The sequence below is a fragment of the Sorex araneus genome, chromosome 3, assembly GCF_027595985.1.
Source record: "Sorex araneus isolate mSorAra2 chromosome 3, mSorAra2.pri, whole genome shotgun sequence".
NCBI classification, from domain to species: domain Eukaryota; kingdom Metazoa; phylum Chordata; class Mammalia; order Eulipotyphla; family Soricidae; genus Sorex; species Sorex araneus.
The window spans coordinates 151,424,287-151,451,593 of record NC_073304.1 but is presented as its reverse complement, the minus strand read 5'-3'; the positions used below and the strand labels follow the sequence as shown (position 1 = coordinate 151,451,593).

General features: G+C 46.4%; 1 protein-coding gene across 3 annotated transcripts in view; it reads left to right on the top strand.

The window, feature by feature from the left end:
• SNX27 (sorting nexin 27) overlaps positions 1-27,307 on the top strand; it is a 76,059-nt gene that overhangs the window by 26,787 nt on the left and 21,965 nt on the right. For 2 of the 3 annotated variants that reach the window (XM_055130890.1, XM_055130891.1), the window contains exons 2-5: positions 1,558-1,789; positions 21,726-21,918; positions 26,019-26,083; positions 26,971-27,075. In XM_055130890.1, coding sequence (XP_054986865.1) covers positions 1,558-1,789; positions 21,726-21,918; positions 26,019-26,083; positions 26,971-27,075 — 595 coding nt within the window. The remainder of the gene's footprint in view (positions 1-1,557; positions 1,790-21,725; positions 21,919-26,018; positions 26,084-26,970; positions 27,076-27,307) is intronic. The other variant, XM_055130892.1, reaches the window with a different exon arrangement.

The following is a 27,307-nucleotide window of genomic DNA, read 5'->3' as shown; positions in this document are numbered from 1 at the left end:
CAGGAGTTTTGCTGACACAGTGGCTGGTCAGCATTCTGGGAAAAGAGTTGGGTTTGCTAAGTGAATTTCCTGAGAATCAGCATCTTTCTTGACAGGACTTTTGTTCTTTCAAATCTTTTTCTAGTTACAGCCTTTTTATACCCAGTGAAACAGAAAGGAGAATGAGTAGATTGACTAATTGTGTAACCTTAGATGTATAGAGCACTGTAGCACTGTCATCCTTGTTCATCATTTGCTCAGGGGCACCAGTAATGTCTCCATTGTGAGACTTGTTAACTGTTTTCGGTAAATTGGTTAGTAAATATATGTATACATATTTACTATATATACAACATATATACACACACGCGTGCGTGTGTGTGTCTGTTTGTGTGTGTGTGTGTGTGTGTGTTTACTAGAATGGAGGACCATATGTGGTGCCAATTGAACTGGGGTTAGCTGCATTGCATTTCTGTACTTTCTCTCTGGACCTATATATATATATATATATATATGCATATATATATACACTCATATATATATATATACACATATATATTTAGGTACTGGGGATCAAGTCCAGATCCTCACACATGCCAGGCATATGCTCATCCCTCACCCCAAAATTCCCTATATTTTTTTTAGTTTGAACTAATTACACAAGGGTTTAAGAGAGAGAGAGAGAGAGCACAGAGTAGAAAAGAAGTAGATAGAATCCTGGGAGGTGCATGAAAGTGATTAGGAGAACAGAGGAAGTGGGTCTCCTTTGGGGATCTTGATAGTGGAGTTTTGGAGAAGTGTTTTCCTTTCCTTTAAAAAGATGGTAGGAAAGGAGCTGGAGCGATAGCACAGTGGATAGGGTGTTTGCCTTGCACGCAGCGGACCTGAGTTCGATTCCCAGCATTCCATATGGTCCCCTGAGCACTGCCAGGGGGTAATTCCTGAGTGCAGAGCCAGGAGTAACCCCTGTGCGTTGTCGGGTGTGACCCAAAAAGCCAAAAAAAAAAAAAAAAGATGGCGTGAAATATATGTGAAGATAAATACCATTTAACTTACAAAACGATATAAAAGGAAGTGAGGCAGACTAATCATGGATATAAGGTGAAATCAGATGTAAAAGTAAAGTGAAACAATTGCAATTTTACTCTTTGCGTCTTTGCGTGTGAAGGGAAGTTGTCCATGAGAGCCTTCCTTAGTGGAATCCAGGGAGAGATGCTTCCTCGGGCTGGGCGGTGACGACCAGCAGGACGCGTGCTCGCCATGCTGCTTCCTCTGGGGAGACCAACTCCTTTGCCCTCAGAGCTATTTCCTTCTTGCTTCTCTCTTCCCCCAGGACTTTTCCCTGTGGCCTTGTGTGGGAGGACAGTGTTCAGGGGCCCCCTCACCTGTGTCCACCTCTCCCCCTGACTGTCCTGAGGTCCAGTTTCCCACTGTGTGATCTTCGAGGACATCAGTAGCCTTCCTGGACACACACAGGATTTTCTGGTTCCCACTATGTGATGCCAGAGTGGGGGCAGGAGGGTGGCGACAGGTGTGTGGACCCCTGGCTTATGAGATTGTCTTTTTCCCTCCCCGTAGGAACGGCGTGAATGTTGAGGGGGCGACCCACAAGCAGGTGGTGGACCTGATCCGCGCAGGCGAGAAGGAGTTGATCTTGACAGTGTTGTCGGTGCCTCCTCACGAGGCAGATAACCTAGATCCTGGAGACGACTCCCTGGGACAGTCATTCTATGACTACACAGAAAAGCAAGCAGTGCCCATATCGGTCCCCACATACAAACATGTGGAGCAGAATGGTGAGAAGTTCGTGGTGAGTGTCCGCCCAACTTGCCCGCATCATTGATGATTCTTCCTAGAGCCCTAGAGGAAATGGCTGGTTTGGGTCAGCTCGTCTCCCTAGAAGACACTTCCCGCTTAAGTAGAAGACACTGCACCTCAGTTTATTGCATGAGGTGAACCATCAGAATGAAACAGCCCCCTTTCTGCTTTAATTGTAATTTTGGTTCACTCCCAGTTTGGAAGTTTGCATTCTGGTCTGTTGTAAACTTTTGTTGGTAAGAGATTTGTCCCTGCCAGGTACCTTCATGCCCTCTCCTATCTCAGGCTTTTCAATTTTCACAAATATCTGTGAGTGCCTAACTTACCCCCCCCCCAAAAAAAAAAAGGTATTAATTAAGAATCAATTTCAGGGCTGGAGTGATAGCACAGCGGGTAGGACGTTGCCTTGCACGTGGCCGACCCAGGTTTGATTCCCAGCATCCCATATGGTCTCCAGAGCACCGCCAGGAGTAATTCCTGAGTGCATGAGCCAGGAGTAACTTCTGTGCATTGCTGGGTGTGACCCAAAAAGCAAAAAAAAAAAAAAAAAAAGAATAAATTTCAGAGAAACATCTTTGTACATTTCTGATCTGTTACTATTTTGGATCTTCAGGAAAGCCTGCCTTGAAATCCGGGTGATGCACACCATTTCCTTTTCTGAATGCCTTTGTTCTTCAAAACCTAATTGTTACTGATAGCTCAATCTCTTTAATTTTTCTCTTGGTCACATTATTGTTTTATTTACCTTTGATTGTTTGGGGAGTACTGGGGTATATGAGAAATGTTCATTATTTGTAAAAAATGCAAAGTAGATTCTGTTAGATACTGGCCGTCAGCACGCATGTCTTCAGAGCTGATTCAAGTTGCAGTTCCTGAGACTGGGACTGTCCCAGTGTAGGAACCAGCCACTGGACGTTTATGGTAAATTTTTTAGTGGAGAGTTTTTGTTTGTTTGTTTGTTTTTTCTTTTTGGGTCACACCCGGTGATGCAAAAATTCCTGCCTCATGCACTCAGGAATTACTCCTGGCGGTGCTCAGGGGACCATATGGAATGCTGGAAACCGAACCTGTGTCAGCTACATGCAAGGCAAACGCCCTACCCGCTATACTATTGCTCCAGCCCCCAGTGGAGAGTTTTAAAAAAGCCAGCAAGGAAGCCAGAGAAGTTCCATAAGGATCCAGTGCTTTCAGGCCTGTGTAATGCAGCTGGAGATGGCACATAGACTTGTGGGCATGGTCATAGCAGATTCAGAGCATCCACAGTCTAGAGTTCTGATTCATTGTGTTTAGTTTTTCAAGTTTATTTTCATAAAGTTGTTCACAGTAATTGATTATATTCAGTATTTGAACACCAATCTCCCCACCAGTACACCTTCCCACCACCATTATTTCGGATTTTCTCCCCCCCACCCCCACTAAAGCCTGCCCCACAGGCAGATGCTAGATAATTTATTTTGTATTGCTTGTTCTGAATAGTATAGGTTGTTTCGTGACTGAATGGGCGGGGAGATGGGGAGGGACAGCCCATACCTGTCTCCATGTGGCCTGGAGTTTTCAGTCACTGGTCCTGTGTTCCTGGGTTTTTCTTCCGGAGGTTTGTGGCCGCCGGGGTTAGGGTTCTGTATTTTAATGTGCTGTAGACTTTGAGACATCAGGCATATACCTGTAGCGTGGACGTAGAGAGCAGTCCTAAAATAGGGCAGATTGTATGTTGAGACCTTTTGGGAATTATCCAAGGCCTTGGGAAACCTCTGTAAAACTTCAAAAAATAATTGAAACTGCTTTTAAAAAATGCGAACTTTGGAGCTGGAGCCTGCCTCACACACGGCCTACCCAGGTTTGTCCCTGGCACCCCACATGGTCCTCTGGGCACTGCCAGGAATAAGCCCTGAGCACTGCTGAGTGTGGCCCAAAAAACAAAACAACCAAGTTTTATTATCTTGATTTACCTCCATTAACATTTACCATACTAAATGTCCATTTCTACAAGTTTCAATAGATGTACATAGCTTTATAATCAACTACCACCACAATCAAGGAATAGAATCATTGTTTTCTTCTATTTGTAGTTTTTGGGCCACACCTGGCAGTGCTCAGGGCATATTCCTGGCTATGCTCTCAGCAGTCACTTCTGGCTGGGCTCAGGGAACCTCATATGTTGTACCAGGGATTAAATCTGGGTCTTACATAGAGTTCTTACATGCAGCTCTTTATTTACAAGTGCCTTATATACAGTTCTCTCTCTCCTGCCCCTGGAACATTTTCTTCATTCCAGAAAGTTCTGTCATGCCTTTTGGTAATCATCCTTCCCTCTTACCACTGCCCCTGTCAACTATAGATTGTCTGTCACTCTATTTTGCCCTTCTTAAGTGTCAAATGAATACAGTCATATGTGTTATTTTAGGTGTTTACTTAGTGTAGTTCTCAGAGGTGTCACACATTTTATTGCATAATCCCTAACTTGTTTTTAATTACTAATAGTATTCTATTAGATGGTTTTACTATCAGTTTGGTTTTTTTATCCATTCTTCATTGTATATTTGAAGTCTTTTTTGTTTGTTTGCTTTGGGGCCACATCTGGTGTATTCAGGACTTACACCTGGCTCTGCACTCAGGGATCGCTCTTGGCAGGCTCGGAGACGGACCATTATGGGGCGCCAGAGATTGAACCCCGATCAGCCACGTGCAAGACAGATGTCTTACCCTGCCGTACTATTACTCCGGCCTTGAAGTCATTTTTCTTTTCTGGTTTAAAATACTGGGTTATGGGGCTGGAGTGATAGCACAGCGGGTAGGGCGTTTGCCTTGCACGAGGCCGACCCGGGTTCAAATCCCAGCATCCCATATGGTCCCCTGAGCACCGCCAGGGGTGATTCCTGAGTGCATGAACCAGGAATGACCCCTGTGCATCGCCGGGTGTGACCCAAACAGCAGGAAAATTAAAAAAGTAAAATACTGGGTTATTTGTCCTGTTATGTTGTTGTAAGAATTCTTGATGTATTCTGCACACAAGTCTCTAATCGGTTGTTTTGCCTGTTCTTCAAGCCCGAGTTCTCCTTGAGCATGTGTCATGCTCGCCCTGGTCTCTCTGCTTCTACTCAGGCGAAGAAGTTTTTTTGCTGCCTTTTCATCTTGTTTTATCTCAGGGAGTCTGGAGTCACCCCTGTAGTCACAGCACAGCATGGGGAGAGAGGTGGGGGTGGCTTCCTGGTCTGCGGGGGCCCGGGTGGTATCAGAGTGATCCTGGGGCATGCACTCCAGTTATTTATTTTATTTTATTTATTGGTTTTTGGATCATACCTGGCTGTGATCAGGGCTTGCTCCTGGTGCTGTACTCAGGGATCACTCCCGGCGGGGCTGAGGGGGGACCATTTTTGGCTGTGCGTTCAGGAGTGGGTGCGCAACGCATTCGATGGCAGAGTACCACCTCCCCCTCGGAGGAACAGAGACGGGGACTCTCGGATTGATGGTCAAAATGGCCCATTTGCTGCAGAGCTGTTAGCATATTTATAGAATATCTGAGGGGTTCGAGATATAGGACTGCACTTAGGTGTGATTGATGATATAGAGGTGAAGCATTTCAAAGGAGGCAATGCTTTTGAGGGGTTAACTCAAGGAGATGCTTTGCGGCTAGATGGAGAGTTTTGCCAGGGGCAGTAAGCATTATATTTCTTTTCTCTTTCCTGGCTACTAGTAAGTATAAAACAATTAAGTTTATTTCTTATTAACTCTTGCAGTTACTTGGATAAACACAGTAAGAGATAATAGACTCCAAAACTTAGTTCTCTTGGGGCTGGAGCGATAGCACAGCGGGTAGGGCGTTTGCCTTGCATGTGGCCGACCCAGGTTCGATTCCCAGCATCCCATATGGTCCCTCAGCACCGCCAGGAGTAATTCCTGAGTGTAGAGCCAGGAGTAAGCCCTGTGCATCGCTGGGTGTGACCCGAAAAGCAAAAAAAAAAAAAAAAAACAACTTAGTTCTCCGGGCTCCAAGGGCAAGCCCGCTGGGCTTTACCATCAGTCGAGTCTGGGTCCTCAGGCCGGTTCTACTTGTTCTTCCCGGCGGAGGGCGGAGAGGGGTGGGGGGGTGTCCTGTCCCTTCAGTCATAATGACTTGCATCAATACTGTGCTTTTATGCTTTCTAGATCGTCTCATTTTGACAGCGGGCAGCTTTGCCACTTACCCCGGGTCCATCCAGGTCCCATGGGGGCACCTCCCTTATGGGGTGTTGGGAACTACAGCAACCGAAGCCTGAGGCAAATAATTATGGCGGATGCCAGGAGTAGACACACTTGAGTCAATCAACTCCCAAATATTAGGGCATAGCATTAATGGTCTTTTCTGTGTTTAAACAAAGAGCATTGTTCTGTAGTAAAATATGAAAAGTTACAGGGGAAGTAGAAAGGCAAGTAATTCACTTCAGATACAAAGTCCAGAGTCACTAGGTAACCAAGCCTGCCTTGGGGAATTGTAAAGCACAAAGGAAAAGTTAAAGATAAACTCAGGGATTAGGAGTGCTTGTAAGAGCACTGTGAGCTTCTCAGGGGGCAAGAAAAGGGGCAATTCACTGATGAAGCCTAAAATACTGAGGGTTAGTAGCCAACAGGTGCTCAGGATCAAACCTGGCGTGGCCCTTACAAGACAGATACCCTTGCCTGCACGCTTCCTGCCGTTACACCATCTCTGGCCCTGTTCCTGCTGTTTTTAGGTTTGTTTGGGGGCCACACTGTGGCTCTGCTCTCAGCAGTCACCCCCGGTAGTGAGTGATTATGGGATGCCAAGGATTGGACCCGGCTTGGCCATGTGCAGGGCAAACGCTGCACTATTCACTCTGGTCCCTGTTTCTGCTTTTTGGCTATTATAAATAATGCTATAATAAACAAGTTTTTATGTGGATATGTTTTTGTTTCTTGAATATGTATTTAGAAGTAAAAAAAACTGTGTCATAGGGTAACTCACATTTAACTGTTGGAGGAAATGCCAAATTTTTTTTTTTATAGGGACTGCAACATAAGTTTTACTCTTAACATTTAGGCTTGTGGTTTATTCTGAGTGGATTTTTATGTATTGTATGATATGAAGTCATGATCCTTTTTTCCCCATATGACTATTAGTGGTTTCAACTTTGTTGGGAAAAAATAGCCTTTTCCCCATTGAAATACCATGGCATTAGTGTTGAAAATCACCTGAAGGTACATTTGTGGTTCTATATTTGTATCCTATTCTGTTCCACAAATTATATATACGTGAACACTTCAATATTTACATCATTTTGTGGTTGGCCTGTGGCTAGTGTAGTTTCCTTGAGAAAGGGTTATATCCTCTTGGTTCTTTGTACATTGAGTATTTTTTTAATTGTATTCAATTTTTGTTGTTTATGTTTTTTTTTTAATCTGGGGCCATGGCCAGTGGTGTTCAGGGCTTACTCCCAGCTCGCGTGTATGTGGTGTTGGGGGTCAAACTTGGGCTGGCCGCAGCAGGCGCAGGGTCCTGTGCTGTCTCTTCAGGCCCGGCCTGGTGTGTCTGACGCTACACCATATACTCTGAGCTTACGGTAATTCCCCTCTGAGGAATGCTGGCAATTACCTATAGGCTGTGTCACGTCTGGGCTGTTCTTGGGCTGGATTTTCTCCTAGGCCACCAGTGTGTGATCCCTCAGGAAGGGTTCAGCCCGAGGCGCACACATGGGGTCAGGCCTGTTCTTCTCCGTCTTCTGCCCTACAGAAGTCTTCCTTCCATTCTCTCCCTTCCTTCCGCCAGAAAGGTGACAGGGTCTTCCTAGCCCCGATGGGAGCCTCTGTCTCCTCTCCTGCCCCCTCTGTGGCCGCTGGCTGCACACATTCACCGCGAGGCCCAGCAGGGCCTGTGCTGGCCACAGTGCTCCCGACACTGGCCCTCCAGTCACTCACACGCCAGACTCAGCTGCCACTCAGCTCTGTGCTGGGCTGCTCCTGGGCCCAGCAGTACCAGGACACCCCGTGTGGGATCTGCTCAGCATGGACACACGGCGTGCTGGGCTGTGGGCTCCAGCCCACTCAGCTCCCTCCACAGCCGCACTCAGGCCTTTGTAGCCGAGGTGCTTGTCGGGGCCCCTTCTTTTTTCTGGTGTTGATGGGGGCCCGGGTTCAGCACCTCTCCAGTAGTCCAGACATAAGAGCAGCTGGCTCAGCCTGCGGCGCTGCCAGGGCTGTCTCAGGGCTGTCTCAGGGCCGAGTTCCTCTCTCCCTGCAGCTCCCAGTGCGCCGTGGCCTGTGGCTTTGCTGTTGTCTTTGCTCTGAACGACTGAATAGATTTAAGATAAGGGGAGTTGAGGGGTCAGAGTAATGACAGACTGGGGCAAAAGCCTTGCATGTGACTGCCCGGTTCAGTCCCCTGAGCACTGCCAGGTGTGGCTCAACCCTTTCACCTGTTCCTCAGAAAAAATGAGCATTCCTTTATATTTTATCATTTTGATGTTCTTAATCACTGTGAAGACTGTTCCCATTCAGTGTCTTGTTCCTTCTGCCTGAAGAACTTCCGTTAATGGTTTTTTTTTTTTTTTTTGTGTGTGTGTGTGTGTAATATATATATAAGCAGTCAGTGGATTCTCTTAGTTTTTGTTGGTCTTAAATGTATATGTGTGTGTATTATATTTGAAGATTGGGGGGGGCCGTGTGATATAAAAATCTGGTTGAAGGCCAGAGAAATAGAGAGGAATTTGCCTCACTTGCAGCTGACCCAGTTTGGTCCCTGGTGTCCCATGTGGTCCCTAGAGCACTACCAAGAGTGAGTGACCCCTGAGCACTGCCAGGACTGTCCCTAAGCCCCCCTCCCCACAAGAAAATTCTGAGTTATGTTTTTTTTTCTCCATTTTTACAAATATATCACTCCAGACATAGTAAAAGAAGCCTGCTTAATTTAATTTGTGGTTTTGTATAATATTTATCTCTAGCTACTTCAGAGCTCTTGGCTTTTAAAAAAATTTTTTTATTTGTTTTGGGGCCATATTGTCTGTGCTTCGGGCTTACTCCCGACTCTGCACTCAGGGGTCACTCCCGGGGGAGGTGGGGGCCATAGGCATGTTTGGAGCGAACCTGTGTCAGCCTAGTGCAAAGCAAATGCCCCACCCACTGTGCTATTGCTCCAGCCCCTGATGTTTTAGTTGAAGTTTCCCTCCATGTTCATATTTGTCATTTTTCCATTAGATTTTTCTCTTTTTTTTTAATTTATTTATTTTTAATTAGTGAATCACCGTGAGGGTACAGTTACAGATTTATACACTTTTGTGCTCATGCTTCCCTCATACAAAGTTCGGGAACCCATCCCTTCACCAGTGCCCATTCTCCACCACCAGTAAACCCAGCATCCCTCCCACCCTCCCCAATCCCATCACCCCCCCACCCCACCCTGCCACTGTGGCAGGGCATCCATTAGATTTTTCATTAGGGTAATCTGTTGTAGTGGCCCTTCAGCAGTGCTGGGCACCACGAGGGCTACACCAGGTGGAAGCTTCCTGTGCAGTGCTCTGGCTCAGGGCCCACTCCTGATAGAACTTCACCCTGCTGTGTCGTTGCAGTGTTCAGGCCCTGTGGGGTTCCAGGGCTGTAGCTGGTGGTGCTTGGGGGGCCTTTCAGTGCCCAGCCATATGCTCCAGGTCCTTGGACGACGTCTCCTGCACCCGGCGGTGCTCAGGGTTCCCTCCGGCTCTCTGCTCAGGGACCTGGCCTGGTGGGGCTCTGAAAACTATATACAGTGCTGCAGTTGAACCCGGACGCAATGCAGATTCCCTCCCCAGTGTGCTATCTTCCCAGCCTCGTGTTTGCATTGGTTTTTTTGGCCACTTTTCCCTTCTATATGTGATGAGTCTTGGGAAAGTCCCTTGTCCCTCCTCAGCTGTGTCCTGTCTGTGGGGACCCTGCCTCTAGGAATGGTTCTTGATTCTCCCCCAGGCTCTGCTCAAGCCTCTGAGTGGAGAAGGAGGGGCTAGGGAGTGTGTCCCCTTGCAGCATCTCAGGTGCCCCTCACCTGCTGTGTGTCTAGGCCGTGCAGCCGTAGATGCTGTCTATGTGACAGCCCCAGAGGAGACGCGGGGGTCCACGTCACAATGTCGCAGCAGGGTCCTGGCCCCCAGCGGGAGCAGGAGCAGCCGTGCGCGCCTCAGTGGCTTTGTTTCTAATGGATTCTCCTGCCGCAATTCACACTTTCATGCTGCTTTTCACAGCAAGTAAGTTTTGGTTGGCTATTGTACGTGTTATTGGGAATCGTGTTCTCTGTTTAAACGGTTAGACCTTTCACAGACTCACTAATGGTAAGTTACTGATCGATTGCTTTGCTACCTTTCCTCCAGCCTCCTTTGCTGTCGAGAGGCGGGGAGTCACACGGCAGGGGCTCCCTGCGATGGTCGCTCTCTAGGTGGCCCATTCCGGGCCTCTGAGGGTGACACTCCTTCCTTGTAGCGCTCACATCTTCCTGGCCATGGGGCACCAACCCCTCCCCCCTCCCCCACACCTAGTTGTGCCCATCGCGTCCCCAAACAGCAGAGCTGTCTGAGCTGGGACCGTTACAAGTGGTGACTCTGGGAGGATTTAACTTGGAGCCTCACTCTGCAGGGCAAGTGGTGGGGTTTTTCGTTTGTTTCTGTTGTTTTCTTCTTGCCACTGAGCCAACCCCTTAACCTATATTTTGATTTTTGTGGTTTGTTTTGAAGCTCCTCTTGTGTAGAATGTCGTTTATTCTGGAATTAGTCAGCTCCGCTCCTAAGGCCTAGCTGCTTGGAATTCTCTTTCGTGGCAGGTCCTTCGCAGTCTCTGCTGAATGGACAGGACTCAGGGATTCTAAACCCTCTTTGGGGACTGTTTGTTTCAGTGGAAAATGGTTTGTTTCAGCCAGAGTTTTAGGGATTCTAGGTAAATTTCTGGTTCTCTTTCTGTTTTTTTGGGGGTTTTTTTGCTTTTTGTTTTTGTTTTTTTTGCTTTTTGGGTCACACCCGGCAATGCACAGGGGTTACTCCTGGTTCTTCACTCAGGAATTACTCCTGGCGGTGCTCAGGGGACCATATGGGATGCTGAGATTTGAACCCGGGTCGGCCGCGTGCAAGGCAAACGCCCTACCCGCTGTGCTATCACTCCAGCCCCCTCTCTTTCTGTTTTTATCTCCCTCTCCTTTCCATACTGTCCTGCAAAGTCTTAGCTGCTTTGGCCTCGCTGAACTCTTCACTTTGGTAGGATCCAGGCACAGAGTTAGTTGGGCCGGCTTGGAGCCGCGTGCTCTGCTTTGATTGATCCCTGGCACCTCTGAGTGGGGTCCCCAAAGGATTCCTGAGTCCTGTCTGGCTCCCTCTGTGAGGCAATTCAGGAGAAAACCAGGGCCATGGGGGGAATCCTGTACTTTCCCACACACAGGGGACACAGTTTTTAGTGCCTTTTGGTTCAGTAGCTGAAGTAGTTTTTTATCCAGTATTTTGTCCAGTTTCCTAAGTGTTTACAGTGGGGAATAGTATTCCCAGATTCCCTCTAAAAACTATTATTTTTTATTAGGAATAATTCAATTGCAACTTGATTTTAAGTATTAGCTTTTTGCTCGGGTGTATGTGTGTGTGTGTCTTTGAGCCACACCCAGCAGTGCTCACAGCTCTGCACTCAGGGATCACTCCTGACTATGCTCAGGGGATCATATGAGATTGAGATGCTGGGAATCAGTCCAGGTCAGCTGTATGCAAGGGAAGTGCCCTACTCACTGTACTATATCTCTGGCCCCTGTTTTAGGTATTAGCTTTAAAAATATATGTCAGTGGTACTTTATACTCTGTAGAAAAATTATTCCATATGAAATATGGACTTAAATGACAAAATATAATTCAAAGTTCATAAATTCAAGTGAGTGATTTTTTTGGTCCTGGGGTAGAAAATGTTTTAAGGCATAATTGGTTTTAAAGATATTGGTTAAATATTTAAAAGTTTTTTAAAATCAAGATGTTTTGAATAAATAGACAAACTTAGTAGGAGATATTTATAACCAATAAGGAAAGAAATTATGTCTGTATGTCTCAAAAATACACAGGACCAGGGGTGAACCTTGCATGTGTGAGGCCTGGTCTTAATCCCTGGCACCATATGTTCTGCCTTCTAGCATTACTGGGTAGGGCCCTGCTAACACTCTCTCCTAGCAGTAATAACATAAAATAATATTAAAACATAAAATAAGTGATTTAAGATTGCAATGCTTTTTTATCTTTACAAACTAGTTTAAAAAGGCACGGAAATTCAGGGCAGAATGGTTGCATGGCTGTTTCACAGACAGGGCAGTTGCAGGCCAGGAGAGCATGAAGCTCAGCAGCGCAGGCCCTGAGGGAAACGCAGGCTCAGGAGCACGGTGAGAACTCACTTCACACAGCCCCACTGACAGAGATCAGCAGGGTCTGTTTCGCCTTTGCTGAGAACGAGATGCGTCAATGTAGCCCCTTCATTGTCGGGGCTCCCAAGGGGGACATCCCAAGCAGGAAGTTTTGTGTTTTTTTTTCCCCAGTTTTTGTTCCACACTTAGCGGTGCTCAAGGTTTACTCTTGGCTCTGCATTCAGGTCACTTCTGCTGGGCTTAGGAGACCGTATAGGGTGCCAGGGATCGAACAAAGGTCGGCTGTGTGCAGCGGGGCCTCAGTGCTGGGGCACCATCAGGGCTCACTGGGCGGTGGTCAGAGGCCTCCAGGGCTATCCCTGGCAGTGCTTGGTGCCCATTTGGTGCTGGGGCAGGGCCCAGGTCTGATACACTCAGGCACACCCCCTCGCCCAGGCCCCTGGTGCTGATAGTCTGGCCTTTCTCTCAAGGTTGAATATTCACACACCTCATAGCTCTAGCTCACACTTACGTCCGTACCCAGGGCAGTCAGCGTGCGTGTGCAGCAGGGAACAAGTGCACGGATATTCATGGGGGTGTGCAGCAGGGAGCAGGTGCACAGATATTCATGGGGTTATGTAGTTCTTAGATCCCAGAGGCAGTCCACATGCCCATCAACTGGAGGGCAAATTTTTGCTGTGGGGACCACATCCAGTTCTGCTCGGGGCTGACTTTGGCTCTGTGCCCAGAGACCACACCGGCCTTGTTGGGGCTGCCACATGTGGTGTCTGTATCCAGCCCGGCTGGCTGCATGCAGGGTAAGTACCCTACCTGGGATACGACCTTTCAAGCCCCAAAGAGATGTTTGGCAGGGGTGGGCAGGGGCAGGGATTCACCCAGTGGTGCTCAGGGCTTCCTCCTGACTCTGTGCTCAGGGACTACTCTTGTGAGGTGCAGGGGACTGTTTGTTTTGCTATGGATTGAATCTGGGCTTGCCACTAACAAGGCAAGTGCCCTACCTGCTGAAATATGTATTTGGCCCCAGATATCAGACTTTTAAAAATATAACAGTATTTTATATATAACAGTATATACCTTGTTAAAAAAAATAAATAAAAGTACAACACTGTAGATTAGACAAGGGGAAAAATAAGTCCCAAAAGGTTTTGGACGAGGGAGATGGTTCAGAATTAGAGTGCATACTTTGCATGCGGGGGTCCCAGACTTATCTCTGCCACTATGTGGTCCCCTGAGCACTAAGCTGGGAGTGGCCCCTGAACACTAGCAGATGTAGCCCAACATTTTTTTTCCTGAAAAAAATATAATTTATTAAAAATTTTTTTTCAAAAGGTATTCTGTGAAGATCAGACACCGTAAGCGATTACATTCCACCCTATAATTAGATCCCTAAAAGGAGGAACTAGAAGAGGTGGGATGATCTAATAAGGACTAACAGAAGTGGGATGGTAGCGATATATTACTATAATGGAATTATCTTTCTTTTTTTTTCTTTTCTTTTTTTAAATGTAGAAGTACTACTATTTATTCAGCCATTGATTAAGCTGATTGAATTGGGCATGAACTCCACATTACTTTAAAAAAATTTTTTTTAATTGAATATCCATGAGATAGACCATTACAAAGCTGTTCATAATTGGGTTTGTCATACAATGATCCAGCACCCATCCCTCCACCAGTGCACATTTCCCACCACCAATGTCCTGTTTCCCTCCCACCATCCCCCAATACCCCACCCCACCCCTAGCCTCCCTCCATGGGAGACACTCTCCTTCTTGCTCTCTCTCTCTTTTCCTTTCATGCATTACAGTTTGCAATACAGGTGTTTGTTCAAGGCATTTGGTGTTTTTATCTGGATGGTAGGCTGGAGTAGCTTTTCAATAGGGTGACAGCTTTGGGGTGTGGTGTAACTGCCAGGACTTCTGGAAGCACAGAGAGGTGGGGGTAGGTAGCCCATCCTGACCCTGAAAAAGCCTGGAGATTTCAGGCACAAAACCCACATACCCGAATTTTCAGCAGATAATATCATGGTGAGATCCTGCTGACACAGTGGAATCAGGCCAGGGGTATGGTGGCGATTTTAGATTGTGGAAGCAAGGGGCTGCTGGGGGCTCTGCTTGGGAAGGCACCAGGCCAACCCCCCCACACACCATCACCACCCCTGTCGATTCACCCTGTTCTGTTCAGCCATATGCGGGTCCCAAGATTAACTGTGGCTTTTGATCTCTTTTGAGATTTATCTATGGGTCTCTGAAACACAACCGATAAATGAGCCTGTATAGCTGAGCCAAAGGTGGTTTGTGGGCATGACTCCCACATACCTAACTTTTGGCCACTTAATTTCTCAGGAAATTTGGTCCCAAGTAGTTGGGACCCGGCCAGAGGCACCAATGCAATTTTGGGGTATCAGGAAGCCTGAAGGCACCATCAGGCTGCTGATGCACTCACCTCAGAGGTACAGGTTGACCTTCTGATGGCACCATACCCCTATCCAAAAATCTTTTAAAAAGAAGAATGTTTATAAGTATTAAATGGTCTTTGCGTTCTAATTTTTCAGAGGCCATCTCCTTTGGTGCAAATTATCCCTTGGGCCACAAACCTGCCCCCAGGCATAACTTTATTATAAAACTAAAAGTCCCTTTGAAACATTAAAATAAAAATTTCAACCTAACAATATCATATAAATAATAATTAAAAAAAAACTAGAGAAAACCATGGGAATGGAGAGTATGGTTGAAAATGATCAGAAAACAGGGAGATGAAAGTCTGACTCTCTGGTTAGAAAAAAATTTTCAAGGTTTTAGCTTTTGGTTCATTTTTATAAGATTTTAAAGCAATTAAATACTCAAATAGAGAACATACCATTATGAGACTGTTGGGAATCAAGGATTATGATTAATTCAGTTCTGTATACCTGAGATATAAACAGAAAAAGTAATCAAGATTATTTTTGATCCTCTTTAAGAAAAAGAACACAGACACACAATAAACCCAAGTTATTTATTTATTATTATTATTATTTTTTTATTCCCCCTCCTTTTTATTTAATCACAATGAGATACACAGTTACAAAGATGTACATGATTGGGTTTCAGTCATACAATATTCCAACACCCATGTCTTCACCATTATTTTCTACCACCAATGTCCACAGTTTCCTTCCCAACACCTGCATCAACCTGCCTCTATGGCAGACACTTTTCTTCTCTCTTTCTCTTTTTCCCCTCTCTCTCCCTCTCTTTCCCTCTCTCTCTTGCTCTTTATTATTATTTTTTAATCTAGGAGTACTGCTATTTTTTCAACCACTGATTAAGCTGACTGAAGCAGGCATAAATTCCACATTACCTTTTCTAAAATTTTTAAATTTTATTTTCATAAAGTTGTCCACAATAATTATATATATTCAACGTCTCAACACCAGTCCCACCACCATTACACCTTCCAACCACCATTATTTTGAATTTTCCTACCACCAGCCAAGCCTGCCCTATAGACAGATGCTAAATAATTAATTCTGTATTGCTTGTTATGAATAGTATGAGATGTCATGCGGCTATGAAAGCTGCTGAGCGCTCCTGGAATTCTAAACATTTTTAAATATTTGGGGTCCGGAGGCATCTCTGTGGCATGCTGCTCTCTTCTGAGATTCATTTGTGAGTCTCTAAATAAAGCCGTTAAGGCACTTAAATGACGTGCCCAGAGGCAGTTCGTGGGTGTGACTGCCAGGGAACCAGAAGGGCAGGGAGATGGGGTGGGGGGGGGCTGCCCATCCCCGACTCTGTGAGGCCTGGAGTTTTCAGGTCCCGCATACCTGGGTTTTTCAGCAGGTTCATTCTCATGTGTGGGAGCCTCAGGACTAGCCTGTGAAGGTCGGCCTTGAGCGTGGTGGTGATTGGGTTCTGAAGGTTTGCGGCTGCTGGGGTTTACTTGGGGCAGGCAGAGGGACACACCTGCCCTCCTCCGAGGTGCCCTGGCGAGGGGAGGGGTGACATCTCTGCAGCGTGCTGCTGTCCTCCGAGATTCATTTATGATCTCTGAACCATGGCTGTTAATGCACTTAAATGGCCTGATTTTTATCTCTTTCAAGATTTATTTATGGGTCTCTGAAGCAAGGCTGATAAATGAGCTTCTATAGCTGAGCTGGAGGTGGTTTGTGGGTGTGACGCCAACATACCTAACTTTTGGCCATTTAATTTTTTAGAAACTCGGTCCCAAGTTGTTGGGGTTCGACCAGAAAACAGCATGAATTTGGGGGGTATCAGGAAGTCTGAAGGCACTATTAGGCTGCTGATGCACTCGCCCCACAGGTACAGGTTGACCTGTTGGGCGGCATCATACCCCAAACCCAAGTTATTTAAGAGCGTGTGGTTGTCTTTAGCCAGCCTGCCTGCCTGCCTTCTTTCCCTTCCTCCATCCATCCTCCATCTCTCTCCTTCCTTCCTTCCTTCCTTCCTTCCTTCCTTCCTTCCTTCCTTCCTTCCTTCCTTCCTTCCTTCCTTCCTTCCTTCCTTCCTTCCTTCCTTCCTTCCTTCCTTCCCTCCTTCCCTTCCCTTCCTTTCCTTCCTTTTTGGTTTTTGGAACACACCTGGCAATGCTCACGGCTTACTCCTGGCTCTGTGCTCAGGGATCACTCCTGGTGGTGCTCATGGCATCGTATAGGATGCTGGGAATGGAACCCAGATTGGCCACTTCCGAGGCAAGCACCCTACCCATAGCTGTACTATCACTCTGGTCTCTTGTTTATTTTGTTTTTGTTTTGGGGCCACATCCAGCTGTTCTCAGGGCTTATCCCTGGCTCTGCACTCAGGGATCCCTGCTGGCCATGCTCAGGGGACCATATGGGGTGTCAGGGATCAAACCCAGGAGGCCCGAGTGCAAAGCAAACACCGTACCCCACTGAGTGTTGTGGTTGAGTGCGAATCAATTTTTTGGGTTATAATCTACATTGAAGATCAACCCAGGTTAGTAGCACGAGCCACGTCAGTGCAGAGCATTCGGGAGGGATACTTAGAAGCCCTGCTATGGCCAGAAGGTCCTGCTGCTACTTAAGGTGTTTTTTGCACTAAGCAAAATTTTCAGCTTTTGTTTTTGGGCCACACCCAGTTGTGTTCCTTGGCTCTTCCTGGCTCGGGGCTCAGGAGTGACCCCTAGTGGTGGGGTGTGTTGGGGCTGTGGCCTCTGCAGCTTGTGCAGTGCCTCTCCTCACAAGAAAAGTTCTCTCAGGGGGCTGGAGCGATTGCACAGCGGGGAGGGCGTTTGCCTTGCACACGGCCGACCCAGGTTCGATTCCCAGCACCCATGTGGTCCCCTAAGCACCGCCAGGAGTAATTCCTGAGTGCATGAGCCAGGAGTAACCGCTGTGCATTGCCGGGTGTGACCCAAAAAGAAAAAAAAAAAAAAAAAGTTGTCTCAGGAGAGGTTTCCTTATGTGTGTCTGTAGCCCAGTTCTTGTTGATGACTAAAGATTTGAGAAAATTAGAATTTTAATATTTAGAGTATATACAGAGTGAGGTGATATCATCTAAAACCTTAGGAGTCGCCCAGAGAGAGTACAGTGGGCAGGACACCTTGCGCTCGGCCAACACAGGCTCAATCCCTGACACCGCATGTGGTTTCTAAGCATCGCCAACAGGGATCCCCGAGTGCAGAGCCTGGAGGAGGGCCTGAGCACAGGTGTAGCCCCCAAACAACAATAAGAACCTTAGAAAGTCTGGGTACGTAGCTCAGTGGTAGAGCACTTGCCACTGGGTTTGATCTCTGGTCCTCCAGATAAAAAGCTTTCAGAAATCTGTAGGTGGTGGGCATGAAAGATAGTATGCTGGCAGAGGTAGGAACTTTGCAATGCTGTGGCTCATAGGCGATCATGGGAAGGAGGCGGTACCAGCACGCCCTCGGCCCAAATAAGATCCGGAGCTGCTGTTCTCGAAACAGACCCTCTGCTCCTGAAGACTATGATCCGACAGGTCTTCTAACCCATTTTGGCACCCAGAGTGGCTTCTTACAGAAATGCATCTAGACTGTGAACTGAACTAAAATATCAGAAATCCAAAACTCATAGAATCTTCATTCTCAGCAATGAAAATAAATGATTAAATGATGCCTTTTCAGCAGGCCTGATTGTTGGGGGGAAATTCCAAACAATAATAGTGAGTTCTCTATTGAAATATTGAATGTATTCAAAGTATAGAGAACAAAATGGAGATCATTAACTACTTAGGTGGGGGCTGGGTAGGAGGGGGTATATTGGGGTTCTTGGTGGTGGAACGTGCACTGGTGAAGGGATGGCGTTTCAATCATTATATGACTGAGACTTATACCTGAAAGCTTTGTATTTTTTTTCCACAGTGATTCAATATAGTAAAATAAAAATTTTAAAAAAAAGATAGTACGCTGGGTGGTCACACCCCTTGTCCGTGACTAACCCGGGTTTAACCCTCAGCAACCCACATGGTCCCCGAGCCCTGCCAGGAGTGATCTGTGAGGGCCGAGCCAGAGGAAGCCCTGGGCACCGCCAGGGTGGCCCACACCCCTCCTCCTCCCCCACCCCCACATCATCCAAAGAACTCTGTAGGTAGAGATTATAAAGAACTGAAAAAACAAAAATACCTGTTATTTGGGATTTTCCGTTTTTGCAATTAAATATAGAGCCCCAGTAACACTGGAATTGCTTTACCTACAGTGGTTAACTCATTGTCAGAATTTATCAATTTTTTTCTGGCCGTTGCTCCATAGAGTTTAAGTCATGAAACCAGAGAAAAAAGTGACTTGTCATGGATTTTCAGTGTTCACATATTGAGAAATTTAGAAATTACTGAAGGTGAATTTTGTTTCTAATTTTATTTATTTATTTGGTTTGCGGTCCACTTTTGGTGGTGCTCGGGGTGTATTCCCAGCCCTTCACTCAGAAATCACTCCTTGCGGTGCTCAGAGGCGTGGGGAGTGAGCCCAGGTTGGCCACGTGCAAGGCCAGGGCCCTAACTGTTGTTCTGTCGCTCTCACCCCCTGAAGGTGAATTTCAAAACTTTACCTTCAAGAATTCAGAGTTACAAAATTAGATCAATGATCAGATCAGTTTTGCACTGTCCCCATCCACAATTCATCTCTTCTCTTTCATTGTCAAACTCAGTGAAGAGTATGCCAAGTAATAGAACAGACCAGTAATCGTTAAATTCAGCTCAGTTGTTGCATGCTAAACTAGTTTATTATAATTTCATAACGTGAGCTCACCAGTCTGAGAGTTGTAAGTAGTGAGCTCACTGCCTGTCTGCAAGCCTTAAATTAACTGAGGTTCTGTGATTTGCAGTACTGTTAACCTGCTAATATTTCCCCATGCATGTAATGCTAAGCCCACACCCTCACCGGTGGACCAGGACCCTCCCTTGCACCCCCTCACCCGAACTCAGCTGTGTGGCTCAGTGCTCCCATGGTGTCGTCTCTGAGTCCCACACGTGAAAGCTCATTCTGCGACTGACCGTGTCCTCCTGACTGACTGCACTCTGACACTCCCTAGTTCCATCCAAGTGGCCCTGGCACCTGGCAGGATTTTGCTCTTTCTTAGAGCTGCATAGTGTCCTGTGACCGTAGTTGGATGATCCATTCATCCAGAGCCGGGTGTTTTCGTCTTGCTCATATCTTGTGTCGCACTGAGTGCAGTGACGAACAGAGATGTGCATGGATCCTTCTAAATTAATGGTTGTGGTTGGGGGATGGATGCCAGTAAGTGTAGTATCACTGGGTCCTTAAGGGACTTCTGTCCCTGTCTGCTCCCCCTCTCCCTCTCTCCTTCCCCTCCCCCCTTCCTCGCTCTTGTAGATGATGTGCACTCTGCCACGGAGCCCAGCACTGGAAGAGTTTCTGTAACAAGTCTTTGCTAATAAAAATACTACTATATCTGGGGTCATGTTGGTTGGCTCATTCATTGATTCATTGATGGCTGAATTGCTGGCAGTGGACTTATACCTGTGAATGGCACACTCTGCCACCGATTCAGCTATGTCCCCAGCCCGAACCCAGCCCTGCCATTTTTAGCTCTCCTCTTCGTGAGTAACTTTGTTTCATTTCGGATTCATGCCTTCAGGCGCCTGGACCTCCTTCCAGCTCTCACTGTGGTCACCAGAGCATTGTCTCCAGCTGCTGGTCCACTGTCCAGGAAAGCTGAGAGACGCTGATGTGCAGCCTTGGTTGCAGCTGCTTGCCTGCGGGCCGGCGTGCAGGCGCCTGTCTGTGGGTAGACCGAGACCTGAGAGCTGCTGTAGAGCCACTGCAGATAACAGTCACGTCTTTCCAGAATCAACCCTAGATTTTTACAGCTTTCTCTGAATTTGCCTGCTTTCATGTGTATACCACATTGACTGACAAACTTCAGTTTCCGAAGGTTAAATGTACCCTGAAGGACATATCACTGCTGGAGCCAGAGCAGCAGTGCAGCAGGTAGAGTGTGGGTTAACATATCTGAAGCAGGCGTACCTCGAAAGAGCAAGAGAGACAACCAAGAGAGAAAAGACAGGGACAGGCTCGCAGCCTCATGGCCCTCCGTTACAGCATGTGTTGCTTCGAGCCAGGGATCGTCAGATGAACATTCTTGGTCAGATGCCTGACAGTCTTCAACTATCTGGGCTAGACTGTACAGTTTATCAGGACAAACATCTTTGTAATGGGCTTTCTGGAGGGGAGATTCTTCTAGGAGAGTGAAGAAAGAGCAGTTGCAGGACCCTGCCAGGTAGCATTTGTCTTGGCGCCAGCATTCTGGGTTGAAAAGCCCCATAAGTCGCCCACCCAGTCCCTCTCCTTTATCTGTCTGATAATTCTTAGCTATCAGCAGACTGGATTCAGCCCCTGAAATGGGCCCCATGCCCCACCAGGAGTGATCCCCGAGCACCATTGGGTGTGACCCCCGAACAAAACAAAAAAAAGAACCCTAATAATTGGCCTTAAAGGTATTTAAAACTACATTATAAGTAATTTTATAATTTTAACTGGCTTTATTTTTTTATAAATAATAACTTTTATTACAGTTTGGGTATCACAATGATGTTAATGTTTCTAATTTGGGTGTGCAAAGCTTCGCCCACCACCACCACCAATGTGCCCAAGACCTCCCCCACTATCCCCAGCGCCTCCAGTCCACCCTCTTTTCTCAACCCCCGTGCTTGGTCATCTGAGTTTTGTAATCCAGAACCCCCCCCCCCCAAAAGAATCATTTCAGTTGCAAAAATATCATTAGCCCCTTGAAAGAGTAACCCGGGCTGAAGCAATAGCACAGTGGGGAGGGCGTTTGCCTTGCATGCAGCCAACCCGGGTTCTATTCCCAGAATCCCATATGGTCCCCTGAGCACTGCCAGGAGTAGTTCTGAGTGCAGAGCCAGGAGTAACCCCTGTGCATCGCCAGGTGTGACCAAAAAAGCAAAAAACAAGAAAGAGTAACCCTGTTTTCACATGTAGATTCTGGCAGGTCTTTGCGTGCGTGAGCTCGACTGGATTCTCCATTGCATGTCAAGTGGAAGGCACCTAAGCCACAGTGTCACGCTGAGTCTGCTCGGTTTGGGATGGTCATGTGATTAAATTTGCAGTAACAAGGCCTTTTCTTCTCCTTCTCCAGGTGTACAACGTTTACATGGCAGGCAGGCAGCTGTGTTCTAAGCGGTACCGGGAGTTTGCTATCCTGCACCAGAACCTGAAGAGAGAGTTCGCTAACTTCACATTTCCCCGGCTGCCAGGGAAGTGGCCATTCTCTTTATCAGAACAGCAGTTAGATGCCCGGCGTCGGGGGTTGGAAGAATATCTAGAAAAAGGTAAACTGATCTGTTAAGTTTTTCTGACCTCAGGAGACAGGTCTGTAGGTGTTTTTTGTCACTCCTGCACTGCATAAGATAGTTTCCTGTTCTCAAGAGTGAAAAGTCAATCAAGTTTCTGCTTACAGGTGTTGAATGTTCTGAGTTTTGAAGCCAGGTCCGAAATGTGCAGTACAGCAATTAGTAGCCTATTTTATTGGCTTGCTGAGCACTTAATAGCAACAGAAAATGCATTACTAGTTTTCAGTGCACTAGGATCTTTATTTCTAGGCTGCATTTTTTTCCCCAGCAAACACTTATCAGTATGCTGACTTGACGTGGGAGCCAAAAGGGCAGTTTTAAAGACACTTTAATTAAAATGACTCTCAGCTCTGTCATCATATATATTGTGATAATAAGTTACAATGGATACAGTTTTACTGCAGAATCAAAGGAAGCTTGAATCTCAAGATTTGAGCCATGACAATCTAATCTCAAATCTAACTTGAAAACAGAATGAGACTGTTGTAGTAAGCTCAAACAACTTTATTAATCAGCACCATCTCCATTTAATTTACTGTTAAGTGTCTCTGTTAAATAACATTGCCTCTCTGGTGCTCATCATGATCTTGGATGATTAAAAACCATTTGGATAATATCTGTAATAAAATTAAGCACACTGAGCAATGTATACCACTGTGTTTTGAGAACAAAAGTTTCCAACTGTCAAATTAAGTAGAGCAGCTAAAGGAAATTAAAAATGTGCTTCCCCAGAGATGCAGTAGATATATTCTATTGTCATCTTCATTTCCTTATTTCATCTCTGATGACAGAAGCTGACAGCTGTTTGTGAACGAGTATTGAAAGGAGTAGAGAAGTAGAAAACAAATCCAAACAGAATTTGTTTTTCTTTTTTGTCTGGCAAATTTCATAAAATTAGATACAGGCTGCATAATTGCATTTGACTTAAAATTTTCCTTTGTAACTTTCTCTTGATTTCTAAAGGAGGATTTGCCATGTGAACTTTCATATGATTCAAAACAAAGTATAAATAAAAAAAAAAAATAAAAAAAAAATAAAATGACTCTCAGCTCTGACCCAGGAGATGGCTAGGTGGCCTGGAATAGGTGTTTTGTACGCGGGAGCCCCTAGGGATCCCCGTATCTCCTGCTCCCCCAGACTCTCCTGAAGCAGGGGATGGGGGACTAGACTCAGTGACTGCTGGGTATGACCCAAAGACTGTCACTGTCACTGTCATCCCGTTGCTCATTGATTTGCTCGAGCAAGCACCAGTAACATCTCCATCATGAGACTTCTTGTTAAAAGTACATTAAAATAAAATGTGCTTTAGCTCACTGGCAGATCCTGCATGAAAACTTACTTCTTTGGGGCTGAAGTGATAATACAGTGGATAGGGCACTTGCTTTGCACATGGCCGACCCAGGTTCATTCCCCAGCATCCGTATGGCATATGGTCCCTGAGCATGGAGCCAGGAGTAATCTGAGCATCTCTGGGTATGACCTGCCTTCCTCTCTCCCCCCCCCAAAAAAAAGAAAATCTCCTTTTATGGATCTCGATAGGATTGCTTAGTTACAGTTGATTTGTAGTTTTTTTTTTGTTTTTTTTTTTTTTTTTTTGCTTTTTGGGGTCATACCTGACAATGCTTGGGGATTACTCCTGATTCTGCACTCAGGAATTAGTCCTGGTAGTACACGGGGAGACTGTATGGGGTCCCAGCCAGGGATCGAACCCAGGTTGGCTGCATGCAAGACAAATGCCCAACCCATATTACTATCAGGCCCTGGGGGCTGGAGCGATAGGGTGTTTGCCTTGCACTCGACCAACCTAAGTTTGATTCCCAGCATCCCATATGGTCCCCTGAGCACCGCCAGGGGTAATTCCTGAGTGCATAGCCAGGAGTGACCCCTGTGCATTGCCAGGTATGACCCAAAAAATCATATTACTATCAGGCCCCAGTTAACTTATTGTAAACAAGTTAGAAGCATTGTTGAAATTTACTTATCTCAGACATTACAAATTGTTTATTTTGTGTTTCAGAGCAGATGCCTTGCTTTTCTACATTGTATGATTTTCTGACTATCTTTTTACATAGCTGGTTTAATAAAATGATGTTCTTATATGGTATTCGGTAACTGTGTCCTTGTACAAGAACTCAGTGACCTGGGACTGGGGACTGGTGCCGGGCCCATGTTCTGCACATGGAGGCCCAGCCTTCATTCCCCAGACTGCGCTCATGATCACCAGGAGCACCAGCGTGATAGCCCTGCCCCCAGCACAGAGCGGGGAGTAATCCCTGACTGCTGGGTGTCTCCCCAAACAGGACAGAACAGACTTACTGGTCTAGCTTTAAGGAGTGTGGTAAATGAAAAGCCTTATCTCTAAAGGGAAAATGTCTCTCCCGTAGAAGGTACTGTAACTTCTGCATTTGTTTTGATCTTTTCTAACAGAAAATGATCCCCACACATAGCCCTTGGGAAATGAGAAAGGATATAATTTTTTTAATTTAGTAAAATAAAATTGTCAGTGTGATTTACCATCCTCATGAGAGTGCCAGGAAACGAACTGTCTTGGACATAAGCAATGAGCTACCTCGCCTTTTTGGTTGTTTTGAAGCCAAAATCACTGACTTCAAAAGCAAAACAGAACTAAACAACAACCTGTGCCCAGCTTAATACTTAATTACCTACTCATTAAATGATTTGGGTATTCCTTAGAATAGCCTTATTAGGCTGTTAACCATTCAGCTTTTATAGCCTAAAAGGCAGCTCCTAGGCCAGAGAGATGTTTCTCCCCTCTGTGCTTTGCTTTTGTATTTGGTTTTTCCTGGATAACCTTCTCTTGCTCCTTGCTTCCGATTATTAACACTGCCTCAGATAGAAAAGTTAGATTTACATTGATTTATTAATTTTTAATTATTTTTTTATTTGGGGGGAAGTTGTTTTGACTTGTTTTGGTTTAGGAGCCACCCCCCAGGTGTGCCCAGATATCCCTCCTGGCTGTGCAGGCCATCCAACCAGGAACCCAGGCCTGTGAGTGGAAGGCAGGCGCCCTCCCCGCTGTACTAGCTCTTATTTTGGCTTGTGTTTTCTTTTTCTATTTTTGTTTGCTCTTTGTTTTGGGGCCACACCTGGTGGTGCTCGAGGGTTGCTCCTGGCAGTGCTCAGGGACCGTGTGGGTTGTAGGGATCAAACCCAAGTCTGCCGTGTGCAAGGCCAGCGCCCTCCCCACTGCACTGTCACTTAGCCCCTCCTCCCCTCCCTTCTGTGCTGTCTTATTTCTCTTTTGGGGGTGACTTCCTTTGGCTATTTGTTACTATTTCGGGGGGGGGGGAGAGTGTTTCCCAAGAGACACTTGGAGGTGAGGTGCCCACAGCCAGTGGCTTAGTGCAGGGTGTGAGGATACAGTGTTGGGGCGACCCGGCTACACCCACCATGGTCAGAGGACCATGAGAGACTGGACTTCAGAGAGAATCAAGCCCAGTCAGTCACACTATCTCCTGGTGCCTGTTAAATTTTTTTTTTTTTTCTTTTTGGGTCACACCTGGTGATGCACAGGGATTACTCCTGGCTCTGCACTCAGGAATTATCATCCCTGGCCGTGCTCAGGGGACCATATGGGATGTTGGGATTTGAACCCGGGTCGGCCGCGTGCAAGGCAAACACCCTACCCGCTGTGCTATCTCTCCAGCCCCACCTGTTAATTTTTTAACAAACTATTTTTCATTCCTCTCTTCTGGGTCATTTTTATTACATACTGCTTGTTGGGCCTTAAATATTACATGTAATACAGGGCTGAAGACGTCATCCAGGGCCTGAGGCACTTCCTTACATGTCGCAGGTCCCTGTGCACTCCCCATGCTCAGTCCCTGCCTCTGCATATTGTCCCTGAGCCCCGCCAGGAGTGACCTCTGAGTGCAGAGCCAGGAGTCAGCCTTGAGCGCAGCCTCCCTGCCACTCCTGCCAAGCGTGCCTTGTCAGAGTGGCAAACTCCCTCTGAGTTGCCTGTTGCTAGTGATTCATACTTTGACCATGATGTATATTCTTCCCTCTGTATTCTTGATTTCAGATCTCATTCCAGGTTTTATTTTTGTTTTTCACAGTGTGTTCAATCCGAGTTATTGGTGAGAGCGACATCATGCAAGAATTCCTGTCGGAATCAGATGAGGTGGGTGGATGTCCCCATAATGCCTCTTGGCTCCTCCTGAGGGGAAATAGAGTCAAGGTAGCCAGTGGGAATTGAATTATAATAAGAGAATTCATTATGAATTGAATTTCCATACAATCCTTTTTTGAGGGGGGCAGGGGGATCACACCTGGCAATGCTCAGGGCTTACTCCTAGCTCTGCACTCAGGAATCACTCCTGATGGTGCTCGGAGGACCATATGGGATGCTGGGGATGGAACCCAGTCGGCCACATGCAAAGCAAATGCCCTCCCTGCTGTGCTATGCTATCGCTCCGGCCCCCCATAAAATCTTTAAAGAACTATTTTCTCACTTTCCTTTTTATGTGCTCACCCTTCCAGATCTATTGCTTGGTCTCCTCTTTTAACCTTTGCTAGCACTCAGGTCATTGTTACTTGATTTCACTAGAAACTTTCGTGGTCAGTATCAACTATTTGTAGTGATCACATTCCATATTTGGGGGGAGGCAGGTATCTCCCCAGTGGGGGTCCAGAGGTCTGGGGGCCCCACATCAGCTCTCAAGTGCCAGGCTCAGGGGTGCAGTGCTACTGTGGCCCACGTGGCCAGGACTCCCAGGCTGCCCTAGTAGTGTTGGTGCCACCAAGGCTGCGCCTGGCAGTGGTCAGGGGACAATATGGGGTGCCGGGGAGAGATGCTGGGGATCGAACACATGCACAGCAAATGCCCCGCCCTCTCTGGTCTGTGGAGTGCCAGTGTCGAACCCGCGTGGCCACGTGCTGTTTACTTTGAAGGTGTCTTCTACTTTCCGTGTGAGCTTTCTGTCTGTCACTGCAGGTTGCTGTGTGCTAGTTCATTGTAAGGAGAATGAGGATACCTTGGAACTTAAATTCTTCCTGTCTTTCCCCCAGAACTACAATGGAGTGTCCGACGTTGAGCTGAGAGTAGCATTACCGGATGGAACAACAGTTACAGTTAGGGTTAAGAAGAACAGTACTACAGACCAAGTCTATCAGGTAAATCAGGCAGAAAAATAGACTGACATTAAATGGCTTAAAGCTGTGGATGATAGATCGAATTAAAATATTTCAAGTATCTGGCACACCGTAAAGTTATTAAATTTAACTGCAATTATTGGCGGTCTTTATGTGAAAGTATTTTGTCCCTGAAAGAAAGATGTCCTGGATTGTAATAGCCATGATCAACATACTCCCCTCTTTTAATTGTGAAAACATTTTTTATTTGATT